This window comes from Hyaena hyaena, unplaced genomic scaffold, assembly GCF_003009895.1.
Source record: "Hyaena hyaena isolate Hyena2069 unplaced genomic scaffold, ASM300989v1 scaffold_289, whole genome shotgun sequence".
Taxonomy (NCBI): domain Eukaryota; kingdom Metazoa; phylum Chordata; class Mammalia; order Carnivora; family Hyaenidae; genus Hyaena; species Hyaena hyaena.
In genome coordinates this window covers 392,880-418,882 of record NW_024080920.1, presented here as the reverse complement: position 1 = coordinate 418,882, position 26,003 = coordinate 392,880, and the positions used below count along the sequence as shown (strand labels likewise).

Here is a 26,003-nt window from a genome sequence, read left to right as displayed (position 1 = left end):
GCGGTGGTCATCGAGCCTGGTCTCCCCTAAGCTTGGCCTTGGTCGCTCGCGTCGCCCTCCCCCTTCCATCCTCTCCGCGCCGGCAGCGATGACATCATTCCTCCCAGACTCCCGGACCGCGGACAGGCAGCAGGATGGGCGCCCAGCAAAGACTCAAAGCACGTAGGCCGAGGATGCTGGGGGCTCATCGAAAGGGTGGGCACAGGCGGTTCCAGCGCGACCCCGCCCCCTCTACCGTCGATTCCTGAGCTCTTTCATCCGCACCCCTGTTTCTCCACCTCGCCGCCGAGCTCTCTCCTCCACGACTCCGGCCCTAGCACCCCGAGCCTAGACTGCCTGCGCTCTCCTCAGAAGAACGTTATTCAGGGGTCCTGCACCGACCCCCCGTACCCACCGGTCCTTGGCCCAGGCCCTGCGTTCTCATCCGTATCCAGCAAACTGGCAGGCATACCCCCTCCTCCTCCGCAAGGCTATTCCAGTCCCTTTTAGTCTAATTGCTCCCTGGCCCCCTCCCCCGCGCTGAGCATCATAGGCCTCTAAGGCTAAGCGGCTCCTCACCTCTCATCCCAGCCCCTAGGCCTGCCGGCGGCGGTGCCCCATGACAGTTTCCTTCTTTTCCTAGCTAAGGGCCTCCACTAGCGGTGTGTACCATTGTGCCCCAAACGTTCCATCCGACGGCCCTTCCCTTTGCTCTCTTGGCCTGTCTCTGTTGACTATGCCCTGAGCCCTTACATGCCTTTCTGCTGTCACCCTGCTCATTCTCCCACGGTTTTCTAGTCCTGCAAGTCCCCATCCCCCGGCGATGCGATTTCAAGGTTCCCTTTGCTCCATCTCAAGGCGCCCCCTCCGCACAGCCACCAAAACCCGATTCCCTCCTTCCCTCCCCCTCGGGCAGCGCCCCCTCCCGGTCCTGGCCTGCCCGCCGCCCGCCCCCTCACCAGCGGCTGCATCTCCGAGTGCGCGGTGGGCACCTGGAACCGGTCGATCTCCTCCATCATGGTGCCGGCGGGCGAACGGGCCCAGGACCGGGCGCGGCCAGGGACGCCGACGGGACCGCGCGGGGCGGCGGCCCCAGCAGCCGGGAGGGTGGTGCAGACTAGGCCGCCCGGGACTAGTCGGGCGGGCAGGCGTCGGGGCTGATGGAGGGGTGGGCGCAGGGCAGGAGGTTCGCTGGCTGACTGAGACCAGCGTGGCCCGTGGGCTTGCGTTAGAGCTACCGCAGCTGGGGCCCGGCGGAGCCGCAGGTCTTGCCTCGCCTCCTCCTCCGCCGCCGCCTCCTGTCAGCAGCTCAGCCACTGCGGTGACTCGGCAACTCCACTTCCGGGTCCGGGACACCGCCTGGACTTGCATTATTCATGAGGAGGTGGTGCCTGGATGCTCCAGCCCCTCCCACATGCTGGAGTTTCTTATGCTCTCTGCCGCGGGTCCTTTTATTCCTGAGGGGGGCGGGTCTTAGTGGAGCCGGAGATTCCCCGCGCGCCCAGCTCCGCCTCTCCCTCGAGCCGGGAGGGGGCGTCAGAGGCGCCTGCGCCTTGGCTAAAGGTTGGTTGCTGGGCAACCGCGTCTGGGAGGAGCCGATTCTACAGTGCAAGGGCGCGGGGACCCACAACGACTGCTGTCCCCAAAGAACCCCTGCGACTGGGAATTGAAGTGAGAGACTCCGTATTTCCAGTGCGTGATCGAGGGGACAAATACCTACTCCTCAGGCGAGAGAGCATTTTGTAGGTGTTGCAAGTGTCGAGATTTTTCCTGCTTCTTCCAAGATGCCCCATAAACAGCCGCCTCGTAAGCAGGTACCACACACCCCAACCGCCCTCTCCCAATGACTTCCGACCTTCGCCGTCAATGGCCACTGATTATACTTCTACTGATCCTTCATCTTCCTTTCCCTGTTGACCCTTACCTTCTCTCCCCGTGACCCCTGGCCTGTGTTTCCAGTGACCTCTAACCTTGTCCTCTCTCTCTCTAATCCTAGCTTCCTCTCCCACACTGCTCCTGACCCACTATTTCCTACTTCCCTTTCCCTTGTCCTCACCATTCCATTCCTTCTCTCCACTCATACCACAGACCCTCCTGACCAGTCATCCTCCTTACCTCCCACCCCCTCTCCCACTGATACCTTCCTCGTTGCCCTCACATTCTTGTCCCAAAGAAATTCTTTTTCCAACCCTTTGCTGTATGCCCAGCGCTGGGCTAGGTGGGGACACAAGCCTTTGAGACCCCACAGAGGGAATGCAAGAGAACTGTACAGGAGTCACAGAACAGATTATGTACAGGAGTTTGGCTTAGATTTTCTGTGCTGAGAGACTTGTGAGGAAAGAGAGGTCAGGTAAAGAGGAAGAGGAGAGAGATCTTTTTCCCCATTCTTACCCCCCACTCCCTCCTCACACACTTGTACACACCAAACACTGGCCCCCAACTATTTCTGGAGCCTCAAATGTCTCTCTTTCCTCTGAGCCCCTGGACCACTCCTGTGACTCATTCAGCCATGTGAACATTGTGTCCTTGCTGCCACCTGGCCAGATGTCATCCCTTGGGTAACTTGGATACCCAAGAGTTAGCCCCTTCATCCACCAACTACAGAGTTCTGCTTTCCTCCCCAGCATCACTCTGGAAGGTAAGGTAAGGCCCAGCTTCTCAAGGAGCCCTCTGTGGTTGTCACTCAGTCCTTGAAGAATTCACTTTTTCCAAACCCTTTATGAATTATCACCTTGAGACTAATATGCAGTTTCTGACTCTGTGAAGCAGGACTTCCATTTATTTATTCTAAATTTCCCTCACTCAGATCTAGGTATTTTGAGGTTTGGAGAGCAAATCTCTGTCCATGCTCTTTGTTACTTTACATATTTTGGTCTGGCTTTCTCCATGTTAGTCTTTGCTACTTTGCTTCTTTCACCTGTCCTTCCAGAGCAGGTGGACTCATCTTTCTTAGATTTCTGCAACCACAAGGAGGCTGCTGTTCCTGTATGGCCATCCTCTAGTTTTATGTTGGAGTTGAGCTGTGTTTTGAAGCTCATGTACTGTGTTTTGGCCTACTGACTTAATTTACATAAAGTTTGTTTTAAATTCAGCATTACTGATGTCTGGTTCACAAACAATGCAATGGAAATTTTAGTTGTACATGTTGACAAGTTTTGACAAATTTATATACTTGTGAACCACCACCGCAATTGAAATATAAGACACTTCCTCTACCCTCAAAGTTTTCTTTTTTTTTTTAATTTTTTAAATGTTTTATTTATTTCTAGGAGAGAGAGAGAGAGACAGCATGAGCAGGGGAGGGTCAGAGAGAGAGGGAGTCACAGACTGAAACAGGCTCCGGGCTCTGAGCTGTCAGTCAGCACAGAGCCCATCGCGGGGCTCGAACCCAGGAACCGCGAGATCATGACCTAAGCGAAAGTCGGACGCTTAACCGACTAAGCCACCCAGGCGCCCCTACCCTCAAAGTTTTCTTGTGCCTCATCTCAGTCAGTTCTCCCCAACCCTGCAGGCCCAGGTAACCATTGCTCTCTGTCACTTGCAGATGAGATTTGTGTTTCCTGGCACTTAGAGTTTCAACAAGCTTGGGGTCAGTTTCTCCAGCGCATTAGGGGAGACATTAGAGTCTAGTTTCACTGAGAGCAGAGAGAGGTGACAGCAGATAGAAAGCAGAAAAGCCTGGGTCAACTGGCCATATACACATGTACACATGGAAACAACCCTCTACTCACATGTGTATACACCGGCTATAGACACATCAGTGCTGCCCCCTAGAGGGAAGAGTTGTTTCAATATTGTGTAAATATTGGTGAGTGGGGCATGAGAAAAGGTTGGGTTGTGCTAAGTTGTATTCTTCACTCTCTTGTCTCAGTGAAGGGCAGTCAGGGTCACTGGTGAGCTGGGTGTGGGACAGTCTAGACAGGTTTGAGAAGTTGTGCCTTTCCTCTGGGAACTGAGTCCAATGGGGGAGACAGAACACAGGCACACAAAGATAAGAGAGGATGGCATCCCTAGGGCTGGCAGGAAGAGAGACATACAAGTTGAAGCAGCCTAAGGTTCAGGGAGGATATATCTATGACTTGGCTGCCTGCAGTGGAAAGGGAAGGTCAGGACTGAGCTTGTTAGGGGACAGAGAAGAGTTTAAATTCCATTGGTCATGTCACTCCAGTGATGAGAACTTTCAGTGGCTCCTTCTTGCTCTCAGGATAAAGTCCAAAAAGTCCAACTTGTTTTGTTTGGCCTGCAAAGCCTTGCAAGGTCTAGCCTTTGCTACTAAACCTACTTTAGATCCTACCATTGCTCTGTGAAAATTCCATAGTTGCAGCACACTGAACTGCCCTCGCTTCCTGGAAAATGACATCCACACACTCTTCTCCTCTAGGCCTTTGAAACTGCTGTTTCCTCTACCTGCCTGGTATAATCATTTGTCTGCTGCCACCTGTTCCATGCCATTCTGTCTCGAATTTCTTCATTTTCCAGCCATATATCAGGTCTCAGCTTGACTGTCATATTCTATAAGGGATTAAGTCCCCTTTTTGGAGGCAGGATAGGGTGATAGCCCCCCTAGGCTGTGTGATAGTATAATGAGAATGTCTGTCTAATTCATCGTTGATTCCCCTGAACCTAGCACAATGCCTGGAATATATTAAATTCTGAAAATGAAATGCATATGAGTTCTGAATGCCTGAAGCTATTCTTTAGAAATTTCTATCTGAGTGTGTTTAACGTATAGGAAGGGGAGGGGTGCCTGGGAGGCTCAGCCGGTTAAACGTCCGACTTCAGCTCAGGTTATGATCTCACGGTTCGTGGGTTCCAGCCCTGCCATCGGGCTCTGTGCTGACAGCTAGCTCAGAGCCTGGAGCCTGTTTCAGATTCTGTGTCTCCCTCTCTCTCTGACCCTCCTCTGCTCAGGCTGTCTGTCTCTCTCAGAAATAAATAAAACATTAAGAAAATTTTTTAAAATAAAGTATAGGAAGGGGAATGCCTGGAATGAAGAGACTAGTGGGGAGTGATAACAAGAAAATGTCACTGTAGAAGCATGTTTTTCTGGGTTCATGTTTATATCTGCTTTGGCAGTAGGACTATGAATGATTCAAATTTGAATCACATGTACCCATGTCTTAAGAGTGGGTATTAGAGATTTAAGAGGTCAACAATTCTGATGCCATACTCATTCTCATTCAACAATTATTTATTGATCATCTACTATATGCCAGGTACTGTTCTAGGCACTGGTGATATAGCAACAAACAAAACAAAAATCCCTGCTTCGTGGAGCTTCTCTTTTAGTTGGAGGTAAATTGTCAATAAACAAATAAGTAAAATATACAGCTTATCAGATGGTGATAGGTGTCAAGGATTAAAATAAAGCAAGGAAATGGAGTAGGAAGTTCAGGACACCAGCAGATTATGATTTAAACGTTGCAGTCACAGAAGGCCTCACAAAGGTGGCATTCAAGAATGATCTGAAGGAAATGAACAAGTTAGCCAAGTTAGGGCATAGCAAGAGTAAAGTTCCTGAGATGGAAGCTTGCTATACATGTCCTGGATCAGCAAGGCAGTGGGGGGCGGGAGGGTATAAGATCAGAGAGGTGTATCCCTCTACTCCATACGGTTAATCAAATAACCCATTGCATATTAAACTGACTGTGATAGAGCTCCATGAATCATAATTTCTAATTAAAATGCATGAATATCAGGCACCATAAACCATGACCAGTTCAAACATCACTGGTAATGCCCCAATAACAAAGTGTCCTTCCCGAAAATTTTGAGAATTCCAACTGGTTGCAATGTGTGTATGTGCAGGAGGAGCTTTGCAGCATTGCCACACATTGCCTGGCAGCCAGACTTCTTAGTAGAGAACTGAATTAGAGTCTTCTGTGAACTCCAGTTAAAAGCTAATTTTAGTTTATGACTAACAAATTTTAGTACTTCTTTATAACTCAGTTAGTTACCATAAAAAAAAAAAATCAGTCTGGAACTTTGCATCATTTGCCTGTGAGAGCCAAAGAAAGGACTTGTATTTGCATTTTTGGATCATGTTATGGTCTCTCCAGAGGCCCCTCAGGGACAGTACTTTTAGAGCTGAGGATCTTGATGAGAGGTGACTAGGGTAGGGGAGAATGGGCAAGAATGCATACAAGGCCAAAACAGAATCTTAGATGATTCTAAGATTTTGAGTCTGGTGACTGGGCCTAGGGTCCATAGAAGAAAGGACAAGAGGAGGTGAGCGGAATTTAAGGGCAGTTACTGTGTTTCTATATGTTCAAACTAAGACATCTATGCTCTTGTGACCATTTTTCTCAGTGTCATCCTTATACCTCTTATCTTCCTCAAGTGCTAGATATCGCTAGATATCTTTTACCTCTTTATCTCCTAAATACCTCTCAAATCAAACCACTTTTTTTTTTCATATTCATTGCCACCTTCCTACCTCAGCCTACATCATCTCTCACCTAGAGTACTATAAAAGCCTTATACTGGTATTTCCCTCATCCACTCATACACCTTATAATCCATTCTCTACAACCACATCAAGTGATTTTTTTTTCAAACTGTCAATTTGGGTGGATCAGTCCGTTAAGCATCTGACTCTTGACCATGGGACTCTTGATTTCAGCTCAGGTCATGATCTCAAAGTTCATGGGATGGAGTCCCACAGACAGCAGGGAGCCTGCTTGAGATTCTCTCTCTCCCCCACTTTCTACCCCCCTCCTGCTCATGCTGGCACTCTCTCTCTCTCCCTCAAAATAAATAAACATTTTAAACCTATCAATTTGATTATGTCATCGGCTGCTCAGAACCCTTCAATGATGTTCCCATTGCTCTTAGGATAGGGAAAAATTTATAGATAACCCTTCAGAGGCCAATATGGGCTGAGGGCTGCTTAGATCTCTAAGCCTTAACTTTTGCCACTTTCCCTTATTACTGGTGTACTTTTGTGCTGTTCCTTCTCTCTGGAACATTCATCAAATCCTTTCTCATACATGTGCTCCTAAGATTTCAGCCCAATCATCAATCTGCACAACCTGCCCCAATGCTGCTGTCCTGTTAATGAACATAGGATTATTTCCTTTATTATGTAGTCTCATTGCCCTTGATCCTTTCTTCCTTAGCCTGCATCCTAGTATGTAATTATTCACTTGTTTGTGTAATTATCTAATTATTGTATGTCTCTCCCATCAGACTCTGAGCAGGACCTGTGGATGTTTTTTCCTCACATCTCTTCTCAAGTTCCTAACAGTGGCCATCAGATCAGAAGCTCTCAATAAATGATTTTTTAAAATATTTTTATTTATTTCTAGGAGAGAGAGAGAGAGAGAGAGACAGCGTGAGCAGGGGAGGGTCAGAGAGAGAGGGAGACACAGACTCCGAAATAGGCTCCAGGCTCTGAGCTGGCAGTCAGCACAGAGCCGACGCGGGGCTCGAACCCACGAACCACGAGATCATGATCTAAGCGAAAGTCGGGCGCTCAACCGACTAAGCCACCCAGGCGCCCCTATCAATAAATGATTTTTGAGTGAATAATAGAATGTGGCTGTGAAGTAGCATAGAGTGCTATGAAAGCATGTAGTAGGGTATGCTAACACTGATTCTAGGGGGTTGAGGACAGATTTCTAGGAGGAGCACCATGATTTAAGGTTTGAACAAAGGAAGAAGAGTTAAAAATGTAGGATAAGAAGAAGTGACCAGAGAAGTTAGAAGACAGCATAGAATAGAAGACATATAAGAACGTACACGGGAGACAACAAGGAAGAATGGTGTCCTTAAGAAGGGTGTGTTTATAGTGAATTTACAGTGTTTATAGAGTTTGTAGTCAGCAATGTTGCATGCTGCTAAGGGGTCAATGAAGATAAGAACTAGACATAGCCTTTAGATGTAATAATTAGGAAGTCACTGGGGACTTTGGAAAGAACAATTTCTGAGGTAAAAGCCAGACTGAATGGAACTAAGAAGACAGTAAAGACCATATTGACAAGGATTTTTTAAAGGGATGACTGTAAGACTTGACTATGTTAAATGCCAAGGGGAGGGACCCATGCATAGATAAGAAGAGATCGGAGATCAGGAGACAGATAACATATTGACTAGAGCCAAGTCTCTGGAAAGAGGAGGTGAGAGCGGATCTTTTGTGGACAGGAGACTGTATCAGGGGAAAAGAGGAATAAGGGATGGATGCAGATGATGATAATTTAGAGGTTTAGTGGCAGGAAGTTGAGAGAATTGACTCTTTAACTCTAGTAGTGTTATGGAATTCCTTCTGGAAGTGATAACTAGAAAACAAATTTTGCCAATGGCTGTTCCATTTTGTTATGATTATAGTCATGCTATTTTCAGAGTTACAGTCTGAGGTTTGTCATGCACAATTATCAGATTACAAAACAGCTGTTAGCATTTGTGGCTAGAACTTAGTCTCCTCCCCTGTTTACTGTGGAACCTAGCATATTGTTAGTACTCAGTACATGCCAGGTACTCGAATAACAATGGCAGAGGGCTCTTGTGCTTATCCCTGGGATTTGCAGCCTGCAAGCTGATGGCTGAAGAGTAATTTTGATTCTCTGGCTCCAGCTGTGAGCAAGTGACATGAAATTGTTTTCTGCCAGTTAGGGATTTGAATGGAGTATTCAGTCTTCTCTTTCACTGAGACAGAGTTGTATGGAAGAGGCAAGTAAAGGACACAGCTGTTGATCAAACTTTTTCACTGTTTTATGTCTTAGAACACTGTCTTACTAGTGGAGCCACTGGATTCTTGGGTTTATATCTTGGGTTTACATCTTCTGTTTATCTCACCTCCTAGATTTGAGAACTCTTGGAGGTAGGACCAACTCCACCTTGGTTTTTCTTTAGCTGTCATCTTAGGATCTGGTACATAATAGATGCTTAATAAATACTGGATGAATGACTAATGACTGCATAGATTAGTTGATGAGAAAATAAACGAATAATGGAAAGGTTCAACAACCTGAATGCTAACTTTTCTTTCTGGGGCTGCAGCAGACATGGCTCATGACTTTGTCTTTGTCAAAGCAGCAGTCTTAATTCTGTTAATTATGTAGAGACCCTACTCCTGATGTTAAGGGTTTTTTTTTTTTCTACTTTTATCTTTAACTCACATTCATTTTCTCATTTATTTGTTTTTTTCCATGTGTCATATAGTCAGCCTCAAATTTTGCTGTGGAACAAATTAGAATATAAGTGGATAAAAAAAATCTGCAAATCCCTAGACAGACACATGGTTCCAACCCTCTGCTTTTTGTTAATGATTTTGTTTCCTTGGCCTGGAATACCTAATGCTTTCCTACTTCTGCTCTTTATGGGCCTGGCAAACTCTAAGGCACACAAATTTCAGTTAAGCTCTTTAAATCACAAAGAAGAGGGGCGCCTGGGGGGCTCAGTCAGTTAAGCATCCAACTTTGGCTCAGGTCATGATCAGACGGTTCGTGGGTTCGAGCCCCGCATCAGGCTCTGTGCTGACATCTAGCTCAGACACTGGAGCCTGCTTCAGATTCTGTATCTCCCTCTCTCTCTGACCCTCCCCTGCTCACTCTGCCTCTCTCTCTCTCTCTCTCTCAGAAATAAATAAAACATTAAAAATAAATAAATAAATAAATAAATTGCAAAGAAGAGAGGCTCACTTAAGTTACCTCAAGTAAAGGGAAGGTGGCTGAAGGAGTAAAGGGTATTTGTGGGGGATTGTGGGTGCATATTATAAATACATAAGTAGCCTAGCATCAGAATTGGAAAACTATTGGTTCTGAAACAGATGTAAGTACTAATTACTTTCTCATATCTCTCATGGTCTCTCTACTTCTCTTAGCATCTGTGTTTCATTCCCTATTTTCATTTCCTAATCAGCAAACTTTTCCATGGTTTCTGCTCCTTCATAACTTTAGTGTGTTTCCAACTCATTATGTCACTTTGGCCTCTCTCTGACTCACACCACCTTCATCACTATCTCTATCCAACCACTGTTTCTCGAGGTATTCCCAGTTCAAATCTTGGAGAAGGAATTTGATTGACCCTAGCTTATCTGTTCACCCTAGACTGTATCAGGGAGGGACAAGATCCTGATGACTTTCCAAGCAGCCAAAGCTATGAGCAGGGCAGTTTCCCTTACAAGGAGTGAAAGGTATAACCTGCTTTACTCCAAAGTGACTTCTACATTGTTTCTGAAAAATCTCTTTCTCATACATTGTGCAGGAAGGGCTTCCGATTTCTTCCAACCCAGTGCCTCCATTCAGAGCTGATATTTACATTACAAAAAGTTCTGTCCTTTACAAAAGCCTTTACTTTAGGGTTGTTGTTGTGTGTGTGTGTGTTTTAAACATCCCATTTCTGCAATGAGTTTTAAAATGCAGCACACTATAACTTTTAAAGACCTTAGTATAGGGGACTTATATTCTAGCCATGTTGGAATAATCCATACAGAACTTGCCTTCCCACTGTAAACAGCTATAATTCTGGACACAATATATGCTGCTTTCCCTCAGGACAGTGATTCCTGGGGGAAGGAAAGCACCCAGCATGAGTCATGTGTTTATCCTTGCTCTCTGGCTGGGAACATTTTCTTAACAATGGCTCAAGGAGGTAGATCCCAAAGGAGAGTGTGCTGATACCAGTGAGATAACCCAGATGACAGAAGTAGCAGACAATGACTTTAAAGCAGCTGTTATAAATATATTTATGCACTTACAGAAAATATTGACTTAAAGGATGGGGAATCTAAGCAGAAAAATGGAAACAATAGAAAAATAAATATGGGCCTAACAGCTGAATGTGAAGATGAGTCCACTGAAATTATCTAATCTGAAGATCAGAGAGAAATAAGATTAAAAAACAAGAGCGTTAGTGACCTCTGGGAATATGTCAAATGTGTATTTGAAACATGTATATTATTGGAACCCCAGAAGGAAATAGAAGAGGAGGGAAATATTTGAAGATATAATGGTCAAAATCTCCTAAATTTGGTGGAAACATATAGTATTATCAGAAGTTCAGTGAGCCCCAAACAGGATAAATACAAAGAAAACTGTAAGTCTCTCATAGTCAAAATACTGAAAACCTGGGGAGCCTGGGTGGCTCAGTTGGTTAAGCATCCGACTTCAGCTCAGGTCATGACCTCATAGTCTGTGGGTTCCAGCCCCACGTCGGGCTCTGTGCTGACAGCTCAGAGCCTGGAGCCTGCTTCAGATTCTGTGTCTCCCTCTGTCTCTGACCCTCCCCTGCTTGCTCTATGTCTCTCAAAATAAAGACATAAAAAAAATTTTTTTAATACTGAAAACCAAAGATAAAATAAAATCTTGAAAGTAGCCAGAATAAAATGACACATTGCATACAGGAGAATAATGATATGATTATGGCTGACTTCTCACTGTTAACAGTGGAGGTCAGAAGACAATGTAACAACATATTAAAAGCACTGAAAGAAAATTCTGTCAATCCAGAATTCTACATCTAGCAAAAAATATCCCTCAAATAAGGTAAAATAAATACATCTTAAGATAAACTAAAGCTGAGAGAATTTGTCGTTAGCAGACCTTCACTGTAAGAAGTACAAAAGGAAGTTTTGCAGGCTAAATGAAAAATTATATTTGATAGAAGCTCTATCTCTGGGAAGGACCAAAAAGTACTAGAAGGATAAATATGTGGCTAAAGATGAAATACTAGATCTTTTTCCTTCTATTTATTTTCTTAAAAAGACATATGTGGCAGTTTAAAGCAAAAATAATACCATTATAAGGTGGGACTTATAACATATATAAAAATAAAATATGTGACAACAATAGGCCAAAAGATCCGAGGTGGTGGTGGTAAGTGGAATTAAGACGTTACAGGGTTATTACACTTTGAAATATGAAGTGGTATATGAATTATTCTTGGTAGACTATGATATATCTAGAATGTGTATTATAAACCTTAGAGTAACCACTAAAAAGTAATACAAAAAGGCATAACTAAAAAGCCAATAGAGAAAATAAAATGAAATACTAAAAAAATTCAGTTAACACAAAAGAAGGCAGAAGTTGAACAGAGGAACAAAAGAAGATGGAAAAAAAATAGAAAATGAAGAGAAACATACTAAGACAACCATACTTTACTTTTACTTTAATTAAAATGCAGTTTATTAATTAAAGGCAAGACGCAACTATATGCTACCTATAAGAGATTCAGATACAGTTTATTTTTTTTAAGTTTATTTATTTATTTTGAGAGAGAGAGAGAGCCAGAGAAAGGAAGAGAGAGAACCCAAGCAGACTCTGTGCTGTCAGTACAGGGCTCCATCTCATGAACTGTGAGGTCATGACGTTGAGCCAAAATCAAGAGTCAGTTGCTTAACCAACTAAGCTACACAGGTGCCCCAAGAGATACAGTTTAAACACAAAGACATAGAAAGGTTGAAAATAATAGAGTATAAAAAATGATCCCAGCAAATGTCAATCATAAGAAAGTTGTGTGGCTCTAGTATCAGCAGGAATAAATGGGCTTCAAAAATAAGGAGTATTCCCAAAGATAAGTAGGGACATTTCATAATGATAAATGGTCAATTCAAGAGTCTTAAAATCACAAATGTGTATGCACCTATTAATAGAAGTTCAAGATATATGGAGGCGCCTGGGTGGCTCAGTTGGTTGAGTGTGAGACTTTTGATTTTGACTCAGGTCATGATCCCAGGGATCAAGCCCTGAGCCAAGCTCTGTGCTGAGTGTGAAGCCTGCTTAAGATTCTCTCTCTCTCTCTCTCTCTCTCTTTCTCTCTCCCCCTCTCCCTCTCCACTCTTCTTGAGTGTGTGCTCTCTCTCTCTAGGAAAAGGGGTCTCCTGTGTAGCTTAGTTGGTTGACCATGGGACTCTTGATTTCAGCTCAGGTCATGATCTCACAGTTCATGAGATGGAGCCCTGCAGCAGGTTCTATGTTGACAGCATGGAGCCTCTTAAGATTCTCTCTCTGCCCTTCCCCCTCCCCCCTTCTCTCAAAAATAAATAAATGAAAGTTTCTTAAAAAATTAATGATGAAATTCCAATCCCTCATTGGGGCACCTGGGTGTTTCAGTTGGTTAAGCAGTCCACTCTTAGTTTTGGCTCAGGGCATGATCTCACAGTTCAACAGATGGAGCCCTATGTAGAACTCTGTGCTGACGATGTGGATCCTGCTTGGAATTCTCTCTCTGCCCCTCCCTGGCTTGTGCACATGCATATGCACACATGAACGCACACACTCTCTCTCTCTCAAAATAAATAAACATTAAAAAAAGTTTTTAAAAAGTTCAAGATATATGAATCAAAAACTGACAGAGGTAAAGGGAGAAAGAAAAATACACAGGGGCGCCTCGGTGGCTTAGTCGGTTGGGCGTCCGACTTTCGCTTGGGTCATGATCTCGCGGTTCACGGGTTTGAGCCCCGCGTCAGGCTCTGTGCTGACTGCCAGCTCAGAGCCTGGAGCCTGTTTCAGTCTGTGACTCCCTCTCTCTCTGATCCTCCCCTGCTCATACTGTCTCTCTCTCTCTCCTAGAAATAAATAAAACATTAAAAAAAAAATTTTTTTTAAAAAGAAAAAAAAGAAAAATACACAAAGACAGTTGATTTTAATACTTGTCTTTAATACTTGTCAGTAACTGAAAGATATAGAAGATTTTTGTTAACCAAGTTGACCTAATTAACATTTATAGAACACTACAGCCAAGAACTGTAGAATGAAAATTACACCCAAGAACTGCAGAATGTTCACAAAAATAGACCATATGCTGGGACATAAAAGTTAAGTCCCAAGACATATCAAAAGATTAAAATTTTACAGATTTTAATTCAATTCAAATTCAACATCCATCCATGAGAGAAAGAATCTCAGCATACTAGGAATAGTTCGAACAAAATGGAATTAAATTAAAAATAAATAGCAATGTCTTTAAAATATCCAAATATTTAGGAATTAAGGCACACTTCTAAATAAAGGTAGTAAAAAGAAGCACAAGGGCAGACAGTAGCTGCACTTGTAGTGAGCATAGCATAATGTATAAATTTGCCAAATCACTATGTTGTACACCTAAAACTAATGTAATATTGTGTGTCAACTATATTTCAATAAAAAAGAAAGAAAGAAAAGAAAAGAAAAAGCACAAGGGAAATTAGTAAACATTTTTAATTGAATGGTAATGAAAATATGGCATCACAAATTTTGGGGTGTTTCTAAAGTGCATAATGGAAGTACATAGTTTTAAATGTCTGTTTTAGGGAATGAAAGGAAAATTTTAAACTCAATGTTTCATAGAAACAATAAGAAAAACAAGAGAGAAAATTAACAATGCCAGAAGTACATTCTTCGAAAAAGGTTTACAAAATCTAGCAGGCCACATCAAGATTAAAAGAAATCACAACAGGGGTGCCTGGGTGGCTCAGTCCATGAGGCATCCAACTCTTGATTTTGGCTCAGGCTGTGATCTCACGGTTTGTGGGATCCAGCATCAGCACAGAGCCTACTTGGGAGTCTCTCTCTTTCTCTCTGTCTCTGTCCCTACCCCACTTGTGCTCTTTCTCTCTCTCAAAAATATATATTAACTTTAAAAAAAAAAAAAAAAAGAAATCACAACAACCAACATCAGGAATGGAACATGAGAAATCATTACTGATCCTACAGACATTAAAAAGGGTAATTAGGAAATAATATCACAACTTTATGGCAATAAATCAACAATTTAGATGGAATGGACAAATTTCTTGAAAAACACAGTTTACCTTGACACAAGAAGAAAAGGAAAATATGAAAACTCTATACCTTAACTTAAAACCTTCCCATGAGGAAGGTTATTACTGGTTTCATTGATGAATTATATCAAATATGCAAGGTATAAAGAACATGAATCTTATACAAACTATTACAGAAAATGGAGAAGAGAACAAACCCCAACTCATTTGATTATGCCAGAATAACTCTGATATCAAAATCAAAGTTACTTCAAGAAAAGAAAATGACAGACCAATATCCCTTATGAACATAAATGTAAAAACTCCGATAAAATATTAACAAACCTGTTTCAGCAATATATAAAAAGAATAATAGGTCAAGTGGAGTTTATCCCAATAATGCAAAGTTAGCTCAACAGTAAAAAATAAATCAAAGTATTTCTTCACATTAATGGAACAGGGTGCCTGGGTGGCTCGGTTGGCTAAGTGTCTGACTTTGGCTCAGGTCATGATCTCACAGTTCATGAGTTCAAGCCCCTCGTGCTGGCAGCTTGGAGCCTGGAACCTGCTTCAGATTCTGTGTTTTTCTCTCTCTGTGTCCCTTCCCTGCTCATGCTCTGTCTCTTTCTCTCTCAAAAATAAATAAACATTAAAAAAAAAAAAAAAAAACAGGGGCGCCTGGATGGCTCTTGGTTTCAGCTCAGGTCATGATTTCATGGTTTGTGAGTTTGAGCCCCACATTGGGCTCCATGCTACCAGCATGGAGCCTGCTTGGGATTCTCTCCCTCTCTCTCTCTGCCCCTCCCCTGCTCACTCTCTCTGTCTCTCTCTCAAAAAGAAATAAACTTAAAAAATTTAAAACAAACAAACAAAATCAGAACAAAGGGGAAATAGCATATAATGACATCTCAATAGATTCAGGGGGAAAAAAAGGACAAAATTTAACATCCATCCACAAAAGATTAGTTTAAGGGTCAAATGAGATGATGTACTCAAAAGTGTTTAGTAAACTGAAAGATGTTATATAAACAGAAGGTGTTTTTATTGTCATCCCTCTGTGACACTTTCAGGGTTATAGGCTCATTTCTTTTTTTAATTTTTACATTTATTTATTTTTGAGAGACAGAGTGAGACAGAGTGTGGGCAGAGGAGGGGCAGAGAGAGAAGGAGACACAGAATCTGAAGTAGGCTCCAGGCTCTGAGCAAGTGTTCAGCACAGAGCTCGATGCGGGGCTCAAGCCCACAAACCGTGAGATCATGACCTGAGCCGAAGTCAGACACCTAACCAACTGAGCCACCCAAGTGCCCCATATAGGCTCCTTTCTGATAAGGACCTCTTGGAGCCCAGATAACACACTTTTCAATTGTTCAATAAATGCCCTCAGAATGGGACTCAATTGCCATGCATAGCAGACCATGATAGAATAATAAAATAGTGACAATCACAAAGTCTACACTGCCACTGTTACTTGGTTTACTGAGTGCTAGGCTCTGAGTTAGATGCTCTTCATGCATTGTTTTATTTTATCCTCTGAGCAACTCTGAGGAGACCACTAATATTTTTCTCTACCTTAAAGATAAGAAAATGAAGATTAGAGACTAAATACTTTGCTCAAGGTCACACATATAGTTCATGGCTGAGTCAGGAAACTAGCCAAGGTGTACTCTAGAGCTTCAGCTACTTCAGGTAGCTTCAGGCTACCTTTCTTGCCTTCTTTAGCCTTATCTGGCAAGGGTCCCATAGGCTTCCAGGGAGGCACCATCCTGATCCCATAGACCCTTTTTCTGCATCCAGAACACTGTACTAACTTACACTGCACTAATAGCAAAGAAAAACCTCTTTAACTGTACTTTGTTGATTTTAAAAATTCTTTTTTAAATGTTTACTTATTTTTGAGAGAGAGACAGCATGAATGGGAGAAAGCATAGAGAGAGGGAGAGGGAGAATCCCAAGCAGGCTCTATGCTGTCAGCACAGAGCTCAATGCAGGGCTTGATCCCATGAACAGTGAGATCATGACCTGAGCCAAAATCAAGAATCAGAGGCTCAACTTATTGAGCCACCCTGGTGCCCCTGATTTGAAAAATTCTTAATTAGCACATTAAATTATAAAAGTAATGCACATTCACATTAAAAATATTAAAACCATGAGAATGAGTATACAGTAACAGTATTGGTCCCCTTCCCCACAATTCTCCAGTCACATTCCCAAAACCAAACTGCTATCAACAGAGTCTATATATTCTTCCAGAAATTTTGTATGTATATGCAAATACACATATATACATATTCTTAAAGTAAGCAGATGGGTCATCTATTCTTGTAGCTTGCTTTTTTATTTAACAACATACCTTGGAGAGCTTTCCATAACAGTACATAAATGTTTATCTCATTCTTTTAAAAATATGCATATTATCTTATTGAATGGCTATACCATAATTTATTTAACTAGGCCCCTACAAATGAATATCTAGGTCTTTTCCATTAAAAATATTATAAATAATGCTTCAGTGAGCAATTTTAACATCTTATGCATGTGTATGAGTACTTCTACAGGAAAAATTCATAAAAGTGTAGTTGCTGAGTTGAGGGGTATTTGCATTTAAAATTTTGGCAGGTATTGCCACATAGCCTTATAAAAAATTTGCATCAGTTGGCACTCCCTCAATAGTGTATGGTAATATCTATTACCCTTCACCTCTAGTGTTTCAAAATTTTGAGATTTCTTTCAACTACACTTATTTAGTGCCTTCTGTGTGCATTAGACACTGCACTAGGCTCAGAGATTTAAAATGTAGTCAGTGTAGCCAGAGGAAGATTTGTTGGTGAATTACTGTTCCCTTGAGACTAAGAGCTTTTACCCTTTTAAAAATGGAAACTGCAAGCTGGTGAGGTATTTAGTTTCAATTTAGCTTAATGGAAACCTGTTAGTGAGTTTTAAAATAAGGACCAAGACAACTGAAATGGTAAACGAAGTCTCCTGGGCTCCAGGAAGGAGGATGCTGCATCTGTGGGTTTGCAGGCTTTGAAGAGCCCCTCTTTCCAGGAACAAATATGTTTCAGCATTGAACTCTTTGGTGGAAATGTGAGCTGCTGAAGACTCTAGTCCCTAGGGTAGGTGCTTCCTAGTAAGCAAGGGCCACACAGATTCTGTGTGGCTGAGTGCAGAGCAGGGTCTATAAATGGGAATATAATGCTGCTTACTATCATTAATTGAGCATAAACTCTGGCTAAGCACCACACTATGCATTTTATGTTCATTGACTCATTTAATCCCCATAACAAGCCTATGATTGAGAAGATGTCATTATGCCCAGTTTAAGGATAAGGATACTAAGGTTTAGAGAAGACAAGTAACCTGCCTAAAGTCATAGAACTAGCAAGTGGCAGAGTGGGTACTCAAACCAAGGTATGGTTGACTTCAGAGCCCCTATTTGAGCCCCATGAGTATATCTGATCATGTACCTGTTTTATAAGTCTTACATCTTCATGACAGGGAACAGTTTAAAAATATTTTTTATCTCCTTACCCCTAAAATATGCTCAGGGACAAATGGGTTGCTTATACTTTTCAGGGAGCCATGTACCAAAACAGATCTAAGTTCAGGTAAATGCCCAGTAAGTGATCATAATAATCATGTTACCTTAACTAGAATTTTCATTTTCTTTTTTTAAAATTTTTAGTGTTTATTTATTCTTGAGAGACAGAGACAGAGTGTGAGTGGAGGAGGGGCAGAGAAAGAGGGAGACACAGAATCTGAAGCAAGCTCCAGGCTCTGAGCTATCAGCACAGAGCCCGACATGGGGCTCAAACTCATAAACTGCGAGATCATGACCTGAGCCGAAGTCGGATGCCTAGCCAGCTGAGACCCCCAGGCACCCCGGAATTTTCATTTTCAAATCACCCTCCCATATCTGTGGGAGGAAAAGAATAGGGGATGATGTGGATGCTGTGTTAGAGTGTGAGATTTATCTCATGGCTGTTGAGGAGGAGTCCGTGGAGTCTTTAAAACAGGAGAGTGATGTGATCAGATTAATGTTTCAGAAAGATCACTTATAGATAGTGATTAGTTTGGGTTCAAATTCTGATCACCTTTGAGTCAGTTGCTTGATCTCTCTAATCCTCAGTGTCCTCATCTGTAAAACAGAATAATGATAGCTCTTACCTGGTAAGGTGGTCTGAATGTTAAATGAGATAATGCATATAAATCGCTTAGTAAATGACTAGCCCAGAGTAAATGTTCAATAGCTGAGAATGATGAAATGATATAATTATTAGAGTGAAGAGAAGCTGTAGTCAGAGAAATCAAATGTAGTTAGGCAAAAGATAGTAAGGGCCTGAATTAAGGGAGGTGTAAATGAAGAGGGCAGTTATGAAAGATACTGAAGAGAAAGAATTGTTAGACTTTGAAACATGATGCTAATGGGAGAGAGGGAAAGGCAGGCATCTTTGATGGCTTCCAATTTCCAACCTGTGTGACTGAGTGGATGAGGATGCACTTGAGTGGGATAGGAAATACCAGAAGAAATGGAAATTTGGTACAGAAAAAGAATATAATGATTGGGGTGGAAAAAAACATAATGAGGTTGGTTTTTAAACATACTAAGTTTGAGGGGCGCCTGGGTGGCTTAGTCGGTTAAGCGTCCGACTTTCGCTCGGGTCATGATCTCACGGTTCGTGGGTTCAAGCCCCGCGTCAGGCTCTGTGCTGACTGCCAGCTCAGAGCCTGGAGCCTGTTTCAGTCTGTGACTCCCTCTCTCTCTGACCCTCCCCTGCTCACGCTGTCTCTCTCTCTCCTAGAAATGAATAAAACATTAAAAAAAAATTTTTAAAAAACATACTAAGTTTGAGTACTGTGTTATCAATTTGAACATGGGGTTCTGTGAAGTCTAAGCTACAGAAATATATTTGAACTTTGGGTTACCTGGCTGGCTCAATCAGTAGAGCATGTGACTCTTGATCTTGGGGTTGTGAGTTCAAGCCTCACATTGGAAATAGAGATTACTCAAAAAATAAAATTCTTTTAAAAAAAGAAATAGGGGCGCCTGGGTGGCTTAGTCGGTTAAGCTTCCGACTTTCGCTTTGGTCATGATCTCTCGGTTCGTGGGTTCTAGCCCCGCGTCTGGCTCTGTGCTGACTGCCAGTTCAGAGCCTGGAGCCTGTTTCATATTCTGTGTCTCCCTCTCTCTCTGACCCTCCCCTGCTCACGCTGTCTCTCTCTCTCTCTCTCTCCTAGAAATAAATAAAACATTTAAAAAAGAAAAAAGAAATAGATTTGAACCTCATCATAAGGTGGAAGATGAAGCTGTGGGTGGAGATAAGAACACCCAAGAGGAGTGTGTATAATAAGAAGACGGTGGGGGGGGGGTGTCAAGCATATATTCCTGGTCAAGGATTTTAAGAAGGAATTACTGGAGAGGTAACATGGAAATGAAGGTGGAGAAGTTTCAAGACAGAGCAAGGGAGCCCTCATTATGAAAGAGAAATGAGAAGTACTCACTAGGGAGGTGATTTTTTTTACCAGTTTCTTTCCTCAAGATGCTCATACTAAAATCTATAATAATGAGAAAAGAAGAATGATCTATTATGAAGGAGTTCAGACTGAGACATCTGTTATCCTATTGATCATCAGGGCTAATTTGACTGCCATGTGGTCTGGGCTGTGGGGCGGGGTGGGGGGTGGAATGTTTCCTCTTTCTGTATCACTCTTCCACAGACATCCTCCCTCAGCCAGATAGAATGACCTATCCAAAAGTAGAGGATATTTTTTGGTCAATAGTATAAGAATGGTAGACCTCCTTTGACAAAATGTCCAAGCTGCCTCTAATGTGTACTGCAGTATTATATTTCTTTTCATAATACTATTCCCTTTTGCAGACCAAAACCCAAAGATAACAAGAGTATCTGTTTGAAGATACAGCTCATCCTTCATCTCATAACAGCCGCTCAAAGTGAGGACTGGAAGAGTAGAGGGAGTTAGGAGAAAAGTGATAATATGTCAGGGTTAGATAAAGGACTAGCAGACATTAGTTGGGTAGGGGTTTGTTAGGCAGAGATAGTGGGAGCAGTAAGAGGGAAAGGGAAGATGGTGTTTCTGGCAGGAGGAACAGTAAAAAGCAAAGGTGCAAGGGCACCTGGTTGGCTCCGCTGGATCAGCATACAACTCTTGATCTCAGGGTCATGAGTTTGAGCTCCATGTTGGGTGTAGAGGTTACTTAAAAATAAATTAATTAATTTGAAAAAAAAAAAAAAAAGCAAAGGTGCAGAGGTGGGAAGGCACAGGCCGTGCTCAGGTATCCTTTCTGGAAATGTGGGTATCCTTTCTGGGTTGCATCTCAAAATGCTAGCATGCAAAGGGTTGGAAAGCAGGATGTGGGGAATGGAGACGTGGGGCCAGATGATAAAGTTCTGAGAGCCAGGGGAGGGAGTTTGAGCTTTGTTCTTCTGTGGTTTGATGGCTTCTGGGAGGAACCATCAAAAGCTTTCCAGGAATTCAGGCTTGTCTGTCTCAAGTTCTCCTTTTGGAAGACCAAGGCCCCAAAGTGGCAGCCTGACATTCAATCTCCTTTGCCATGGTTGGGAAGTCAGGGCTGCAGCTGATTTCATTGGCCTGTTTTGCATTTATTGTAGTGTGGCTTTTATAGTGTGTTAATTGAAATATTTCCAACTGCCAAAAACAATTACACTCAAATTGCCTTGTCAGTTCTTTTATTGCCAGATAAATGTTTTACAGACATATTTATGGGGGGCAGTGGTAACTGGATCTCATTTTCTATTTAAGGCTGGCACTTTGGGTTGGGATTGGCCCTCCAGTGCTCTGTTGTGGGCCAAAAAGCTGTTGGAGTTGTGACACTTCCATCTTGTTACCTTGGGGATCAGAGGTGCCTCAAAAAAAAAAAAAAAAAGTAGCTTTCTGGCTCATGCAGCTTAGCCTCAGAGAAGGGTTCCATCACTGGAAATCCTGGCAACCTGGCAGAGATCTGAATCCTGCTTCCTGCTCTACCAGCAACAATCCAATCCTATCCCAAGCTGAGACATGCTTTTCCCTCTCCCTGGAACCGTTTCCTCCCCTCCATCATCAAATCCTCTCCCATAGACTATATTATGTAAGAGCTGTAAGAGCCCATCTAGTCTAACTCTCTCAACTTTGTATTTGGGAAACTGAGGCCCAAGAGACTTCCCCAAGAACACACAGGTGGCCTGTGAGAGCTGGGAGCAGAGGTCTCTGTCCAATGTGCTGTACTGCCACCATGTTGCCATGGCGTTTCTTTCAATACCTTAAACCTGCTTCTTCCAAGAGCCCTTCTGTCACATTTCTGGCCTCCACTGAGCTCCCTTTTGCTTGATATATATATTGCAGGGTTTTTGTTTGTTTGTTGGAACATATTACTGGCTCTGTCACTGTTCTTCTCTTGCCTTTGTATATGCTGTTTCTTCTTCTGAAAAATATTTTCTCCATTTAGACAACCCAGCTGGGTTCTTTGTTCCTTGATACCCAGCTGGGAAACAGCCACCTCTGGAAGCCTTTCTTGTGCTCAGTAGGTGTCTCTGTATTCCGCTAGCACCCTGGGCACACATATCCCTGTTGCTGGTGCAGAGGAGGCTTTCAAAGGAACCCTGAATGAGAGGGTGAGTGAGTGAGTGAGTGAGTGAGCGAGTGAGTGAGTGAGTGTAAATGATGAACAGCTTACACTCCTCTGTCCTCCATGGACCCTGAGCAAACTGGAGTAGGGACTTCATCTCTCTTCGTATGTGTCCTACCACTTAGGTGTGTTCCTGACACACAAATAAATGCTCAGTAAATATTTATCAAGCTGAACAGAGTGTGCTGCTCTTGGGAACATAAAACTTTACTGTGTTAGAGCTGGCAGGTCATCACATCCAATCCTATGCATTTTACTGACAAGGAAACTGAGGCCCAAAGAGGAAAAACGTCTTTCTCAGCATCATGATCACTAATGGGTTTGATGAGATTCCTTCATTTATTCAATAAGTATCTGAACACTTACTATATTCTCAGCAGTGTACAAAACAAAATACCTCTTTATAAAGAGCTTATATTAATCCCAAACAAGTGTTTATGAATATAATCTGACCTCAAAATCTCCTTAATGCATAGTACAGAGATGAACACTTAGAATATGCTTCTTGAAAATGTTTGTGGAACTAGTTGCAAATAAGAAATGCCCAGTGCTAAGTTATCTGGTTGCTTTTCATGGGTCAGTGGCACTGATGCTGGAATGGGGTTGCCTCAGATACAGAGCCTCCTTTGCTGGGGTAAGAAGCACATGTTACCACTGAGAGGACTGTTTTTAAGACTTGGGGAAGCTTAGTGTCCATTGTCTTCGAGATCTCTGAGGAGAAGCCTCCCTGTAATACTGTTTCTGATATTCCCACAAGGATTTGCCTAGGACTTACCTCTTGTTTCTGTTCTTTCTTTCAGAGCATCAGCATAGGCAGAGGAGCCAGGAAGAGAGTAAGTGCTGAGCCCATTGCAGGCTCTCAGCAAGAAGCTAACAGCATTGTTTTTTGTTGAAAATATTAGCTGTATGTTTTTTAGAAAATTCAAATGAGCAAAAAGACCATTAAAATCACTCTTAGGGGCACCTGGGTGGCTCAGTCAGTTAAGCAGCCGAGTCTTGATCTCAGCCCAAGTCTTGATCTCAGGATCATGAATTCAGGGCCTGTGTTGGGTTCTGTGCTGGGTATGAAGCCTATTTTTTTTTTTTAAATCACCCTTAAACTCACCATTACGGGAAACCTCTTAGTTAACACATGATGTTTTATACTCTCTCAGATATTTCTGTGCGTATATAAAAATTATATGTATTTATTCATTTTTTAAAAATATTTTAATTTCTTTTTGGGAGAAAGAGAGAGAGAGACAGCGTGAGCAGCGGAGGGTCAGAGAGAGAGGGAGTGAAAGACTCTGAAATAGGCTCCAGGCTCTGAGCTGGCAGTCAGCACAGAGCTGGACGCGGGGCTTGAACCCACGAACCGCGAGATCATGACCTAAGCGAAAGTCGGACGCTCAACCGACTAAGCCACCCAGGCGCCCCTGTATTTATTCATTTTTAACTTTATTTATTTTGAGAGAGAAAAAGAGCACAAGCAGGGGAGGGGAAGAGAGAGGGAAAGAGAGAAAATCTCAAGCAGGCTCTACACTGTCAGTGCAGAGCCCAATGTAGGGCTCAAACTCACAAACCATGAGATCATGACCTGAGCCAAAGTCAAGAGCTGGACACAACCAACTGAGCCACCCAGGCGCCCCTGTTTTTAATGGAATCAAACTGTAAGTTATTTTATAATCCGCTTTTTACATAATATATGTAGAGTACTTTCCATTGCCAATAAACATACTTTTATAGCATCATTTAAAATTACTGTACAATATTTTACCATATGTTCCTTAAGGCTATACTGTAATTTGTTCAACCATGCCCCACTGTTGGGCACTTAGATGTTTTCTTTTTCACTATTATGATCAATTCTCCAGCAAACATTCATGCATTTAAATCTCTGGGCATGTCCTTGGTTATTTCTTTAACATAAAGTCCTATACATAGAAACTTCAGTCATAGAGTGTAAATGCTTGTTAGGTTTTTGGTAGATATTTCCAAATTGCTCTATAGAAAAGTTGCACTAATTTATGGGTACCAATTTTCCCACAATGTCACCGCCACTGGATTAGGTTCATTTGGTTGAGGGGTCTCTTTGTTTTGGGTTTTTATAGTTGTTGTTTTAGTTTTCAACAGTTTTATAGTGAAAAATTGCCTTCTTTTATTTTGCATATATTTGCTAATAACAGTGAGTTTTTTTAATATGTCATCGGCCAGTTTGGCAAGATACTTAACTGTCTATTAGGGAAAGAAAAAACTTCTAGTCCTTGATTTTTTTGTTCTAAGGATCTCATGAGACTGTGAGGCTTAAAGTTACCAAGTACTGAGAGTATTGCTGTAAGAATAAACATAAGGTGGCAAATTGGAAGATAAAATATGAATCAGAGCTGAAGCATCTTAAAGAACAGCTGGGTGTTTTTTCATTTTGCATAAAGCCCTGCCTTTGGAAGCTGATCCTGACCATTAGGTTCCAGACTGTGTGGGAGAAAGTAGGGAGGGGCCACTTCTGGTCTCACTACTGGCTCTGAAGGCCCACTACAATATTCCAGATAAGCCCTGACCCCCAAGGCCGACATGACCAAGATCTTCCAGGCAATGAGAACTGTGGCTTAAGCTGTTCCTTTGGACTCTTCCATGAGTGGTCTGTTGTGCATTTTGTATTCTACATATCAGGGGCAGAGCTTGGCTTCTGGTAGAATTTGTCAATGAAGGGGCTTCCTGTAGCACTGCTTGCTGATCCTCATTGTTGTCCAGGATGAAGATTCAGGGACTGAAGTGGGAGAAGGAGCAGATGAATGGGCCCAGTCCAAAGCCACAGTTAGACCTCCTGACCAGCTGGAGTTGACTGACGCAGTGAGTGAGCAGCATCCTGCCCCTTCCACCTCCTCCGCCCTCTGAGATGTGTTCTTTCATAGTACTGATCAAGAGCCTGCACAGAAGCTGGGTGTGAGATGTCTGCTGACACTCTGAGGAATCCTCCCAAATCTCAGAAGAGGTGCTGGCCTTTGGTATTTCTCTCCCTTAGGAGCTAAAGGAGGAGTTCACCCGCATTCTGACAGCCAACAACCCACATGCACCCCAGAACATCGTCAGGTACAGCTTCAAAGTAAGTGATCCCCCAGGGGTAGGTAGGGGCCTCTAGGTGCTCCTTGGTTTGGCAGTGACTTGCTACATTCCAAAAGCCTCTCTGCTATTAGAGAGATCACTTTTATTTTTTCAATTGTTTTTATGTATTTCTAAGAGAGATAGACAGTGTGAGCAGGGGAGGGTCAGAGAGAGAGGGAGACACAGAAACTGAAACAGGCTCCAGGCTCTGAGCTAGCTGTCAGCAGAGCCCGACGTGGGGCTCGAACCCACTGAACCGTGAGATCATGACCTGAGCCGAAGTCGGACGCTTAACCGACTGAGCCACCTAGGTGCCCCTAGAGAGATCACCTTTAAACTCTGGTCTTTGGCTGGAACCTTGAAATTTTACATGGAATTTTCCAGAGATTTAAAAAATTTTGTAATGAATCTCCTTGAAATCTTATTAGGTACTTATTACATGTCAGACCCTGTTAGTAAATTATTTTCTGGGTGCCTGGATGGCTTAATTGGTTGAGTGCTTAACTCTTTTTTTTTTTTTTTTTTTTTACAAATAGTTTATTGTCAAATTGGTTTCCATATAACACCCAGTGCTCATCCCCACAAGTGCCCTCCTCCATGCCCATCCTCCCTCCCCCCCC

At 42.7% G+C, this 26,003-nt stretch overlaps 2 protein-coding genes across 6 annotated transcripts in view; one reads left to right on the top strand and one right to left on the bottom strand.

The window, feature by feature from the left end:
* The window catches only part of FAM219A (family with sequence similarity 219 member A), a 57,676-nt gene extending 56,375 nt beyond the window's left edge, over nucleotides 1–1,301 (bottom strand). For 4 of the 5 annotated variants that reach the window (XM_039247103.1, XM_039247104.1, XM_039247106.1 and 1 more), the window contains exon 1: nucleotides 939–1,301. In XM_039247103.1, the coding sequence (XP_039103034.1) occupies nucleotides 939–998 (60 nt within the window). In that variant the 5' untranslated portion in view covers nucleotides 999–1,301. The remainder of the gene's footprint in view (nucleotides 1–938) is intronic. The other variant, XM_039247105.1, reaches the window with a different exon arrangement.
* A 301-nt stretch (nucleotides 1,302–1,602) lies between these two features.
* The window catches only part of DNAI1 (dynein axonemal intermediate chain 1), a 60,809-nt gene continuing 36,408 nt past the window's right edge, over nucleotides 1,603–26,003 (top strand). The window contains exons 1-4 of the mRNA XM_039247087.1: nucleotides 1,603–1,793; nucleotides 23,103–23,135; nucleotides 25,033–25,131; nucleotides 25,304–25,384. Of these exons, the coding sequence (XP_039103018.1) occupies nucleotides 1,764–1,793; nucleotides 23,103–23,135; nucleotides 25,033–25,131; nucleotides 25,304–25,384 (243 nt within the window). The 5' untranslated portion in view covers nucleotides 1,603–1,763. The remainder of the gene's footprint in view (nucleotides 1,794–23,102; nucleotides 23,136–25,032; nucleotides 25,132–25,303; nucleotides 25,385–26,003) is intronic.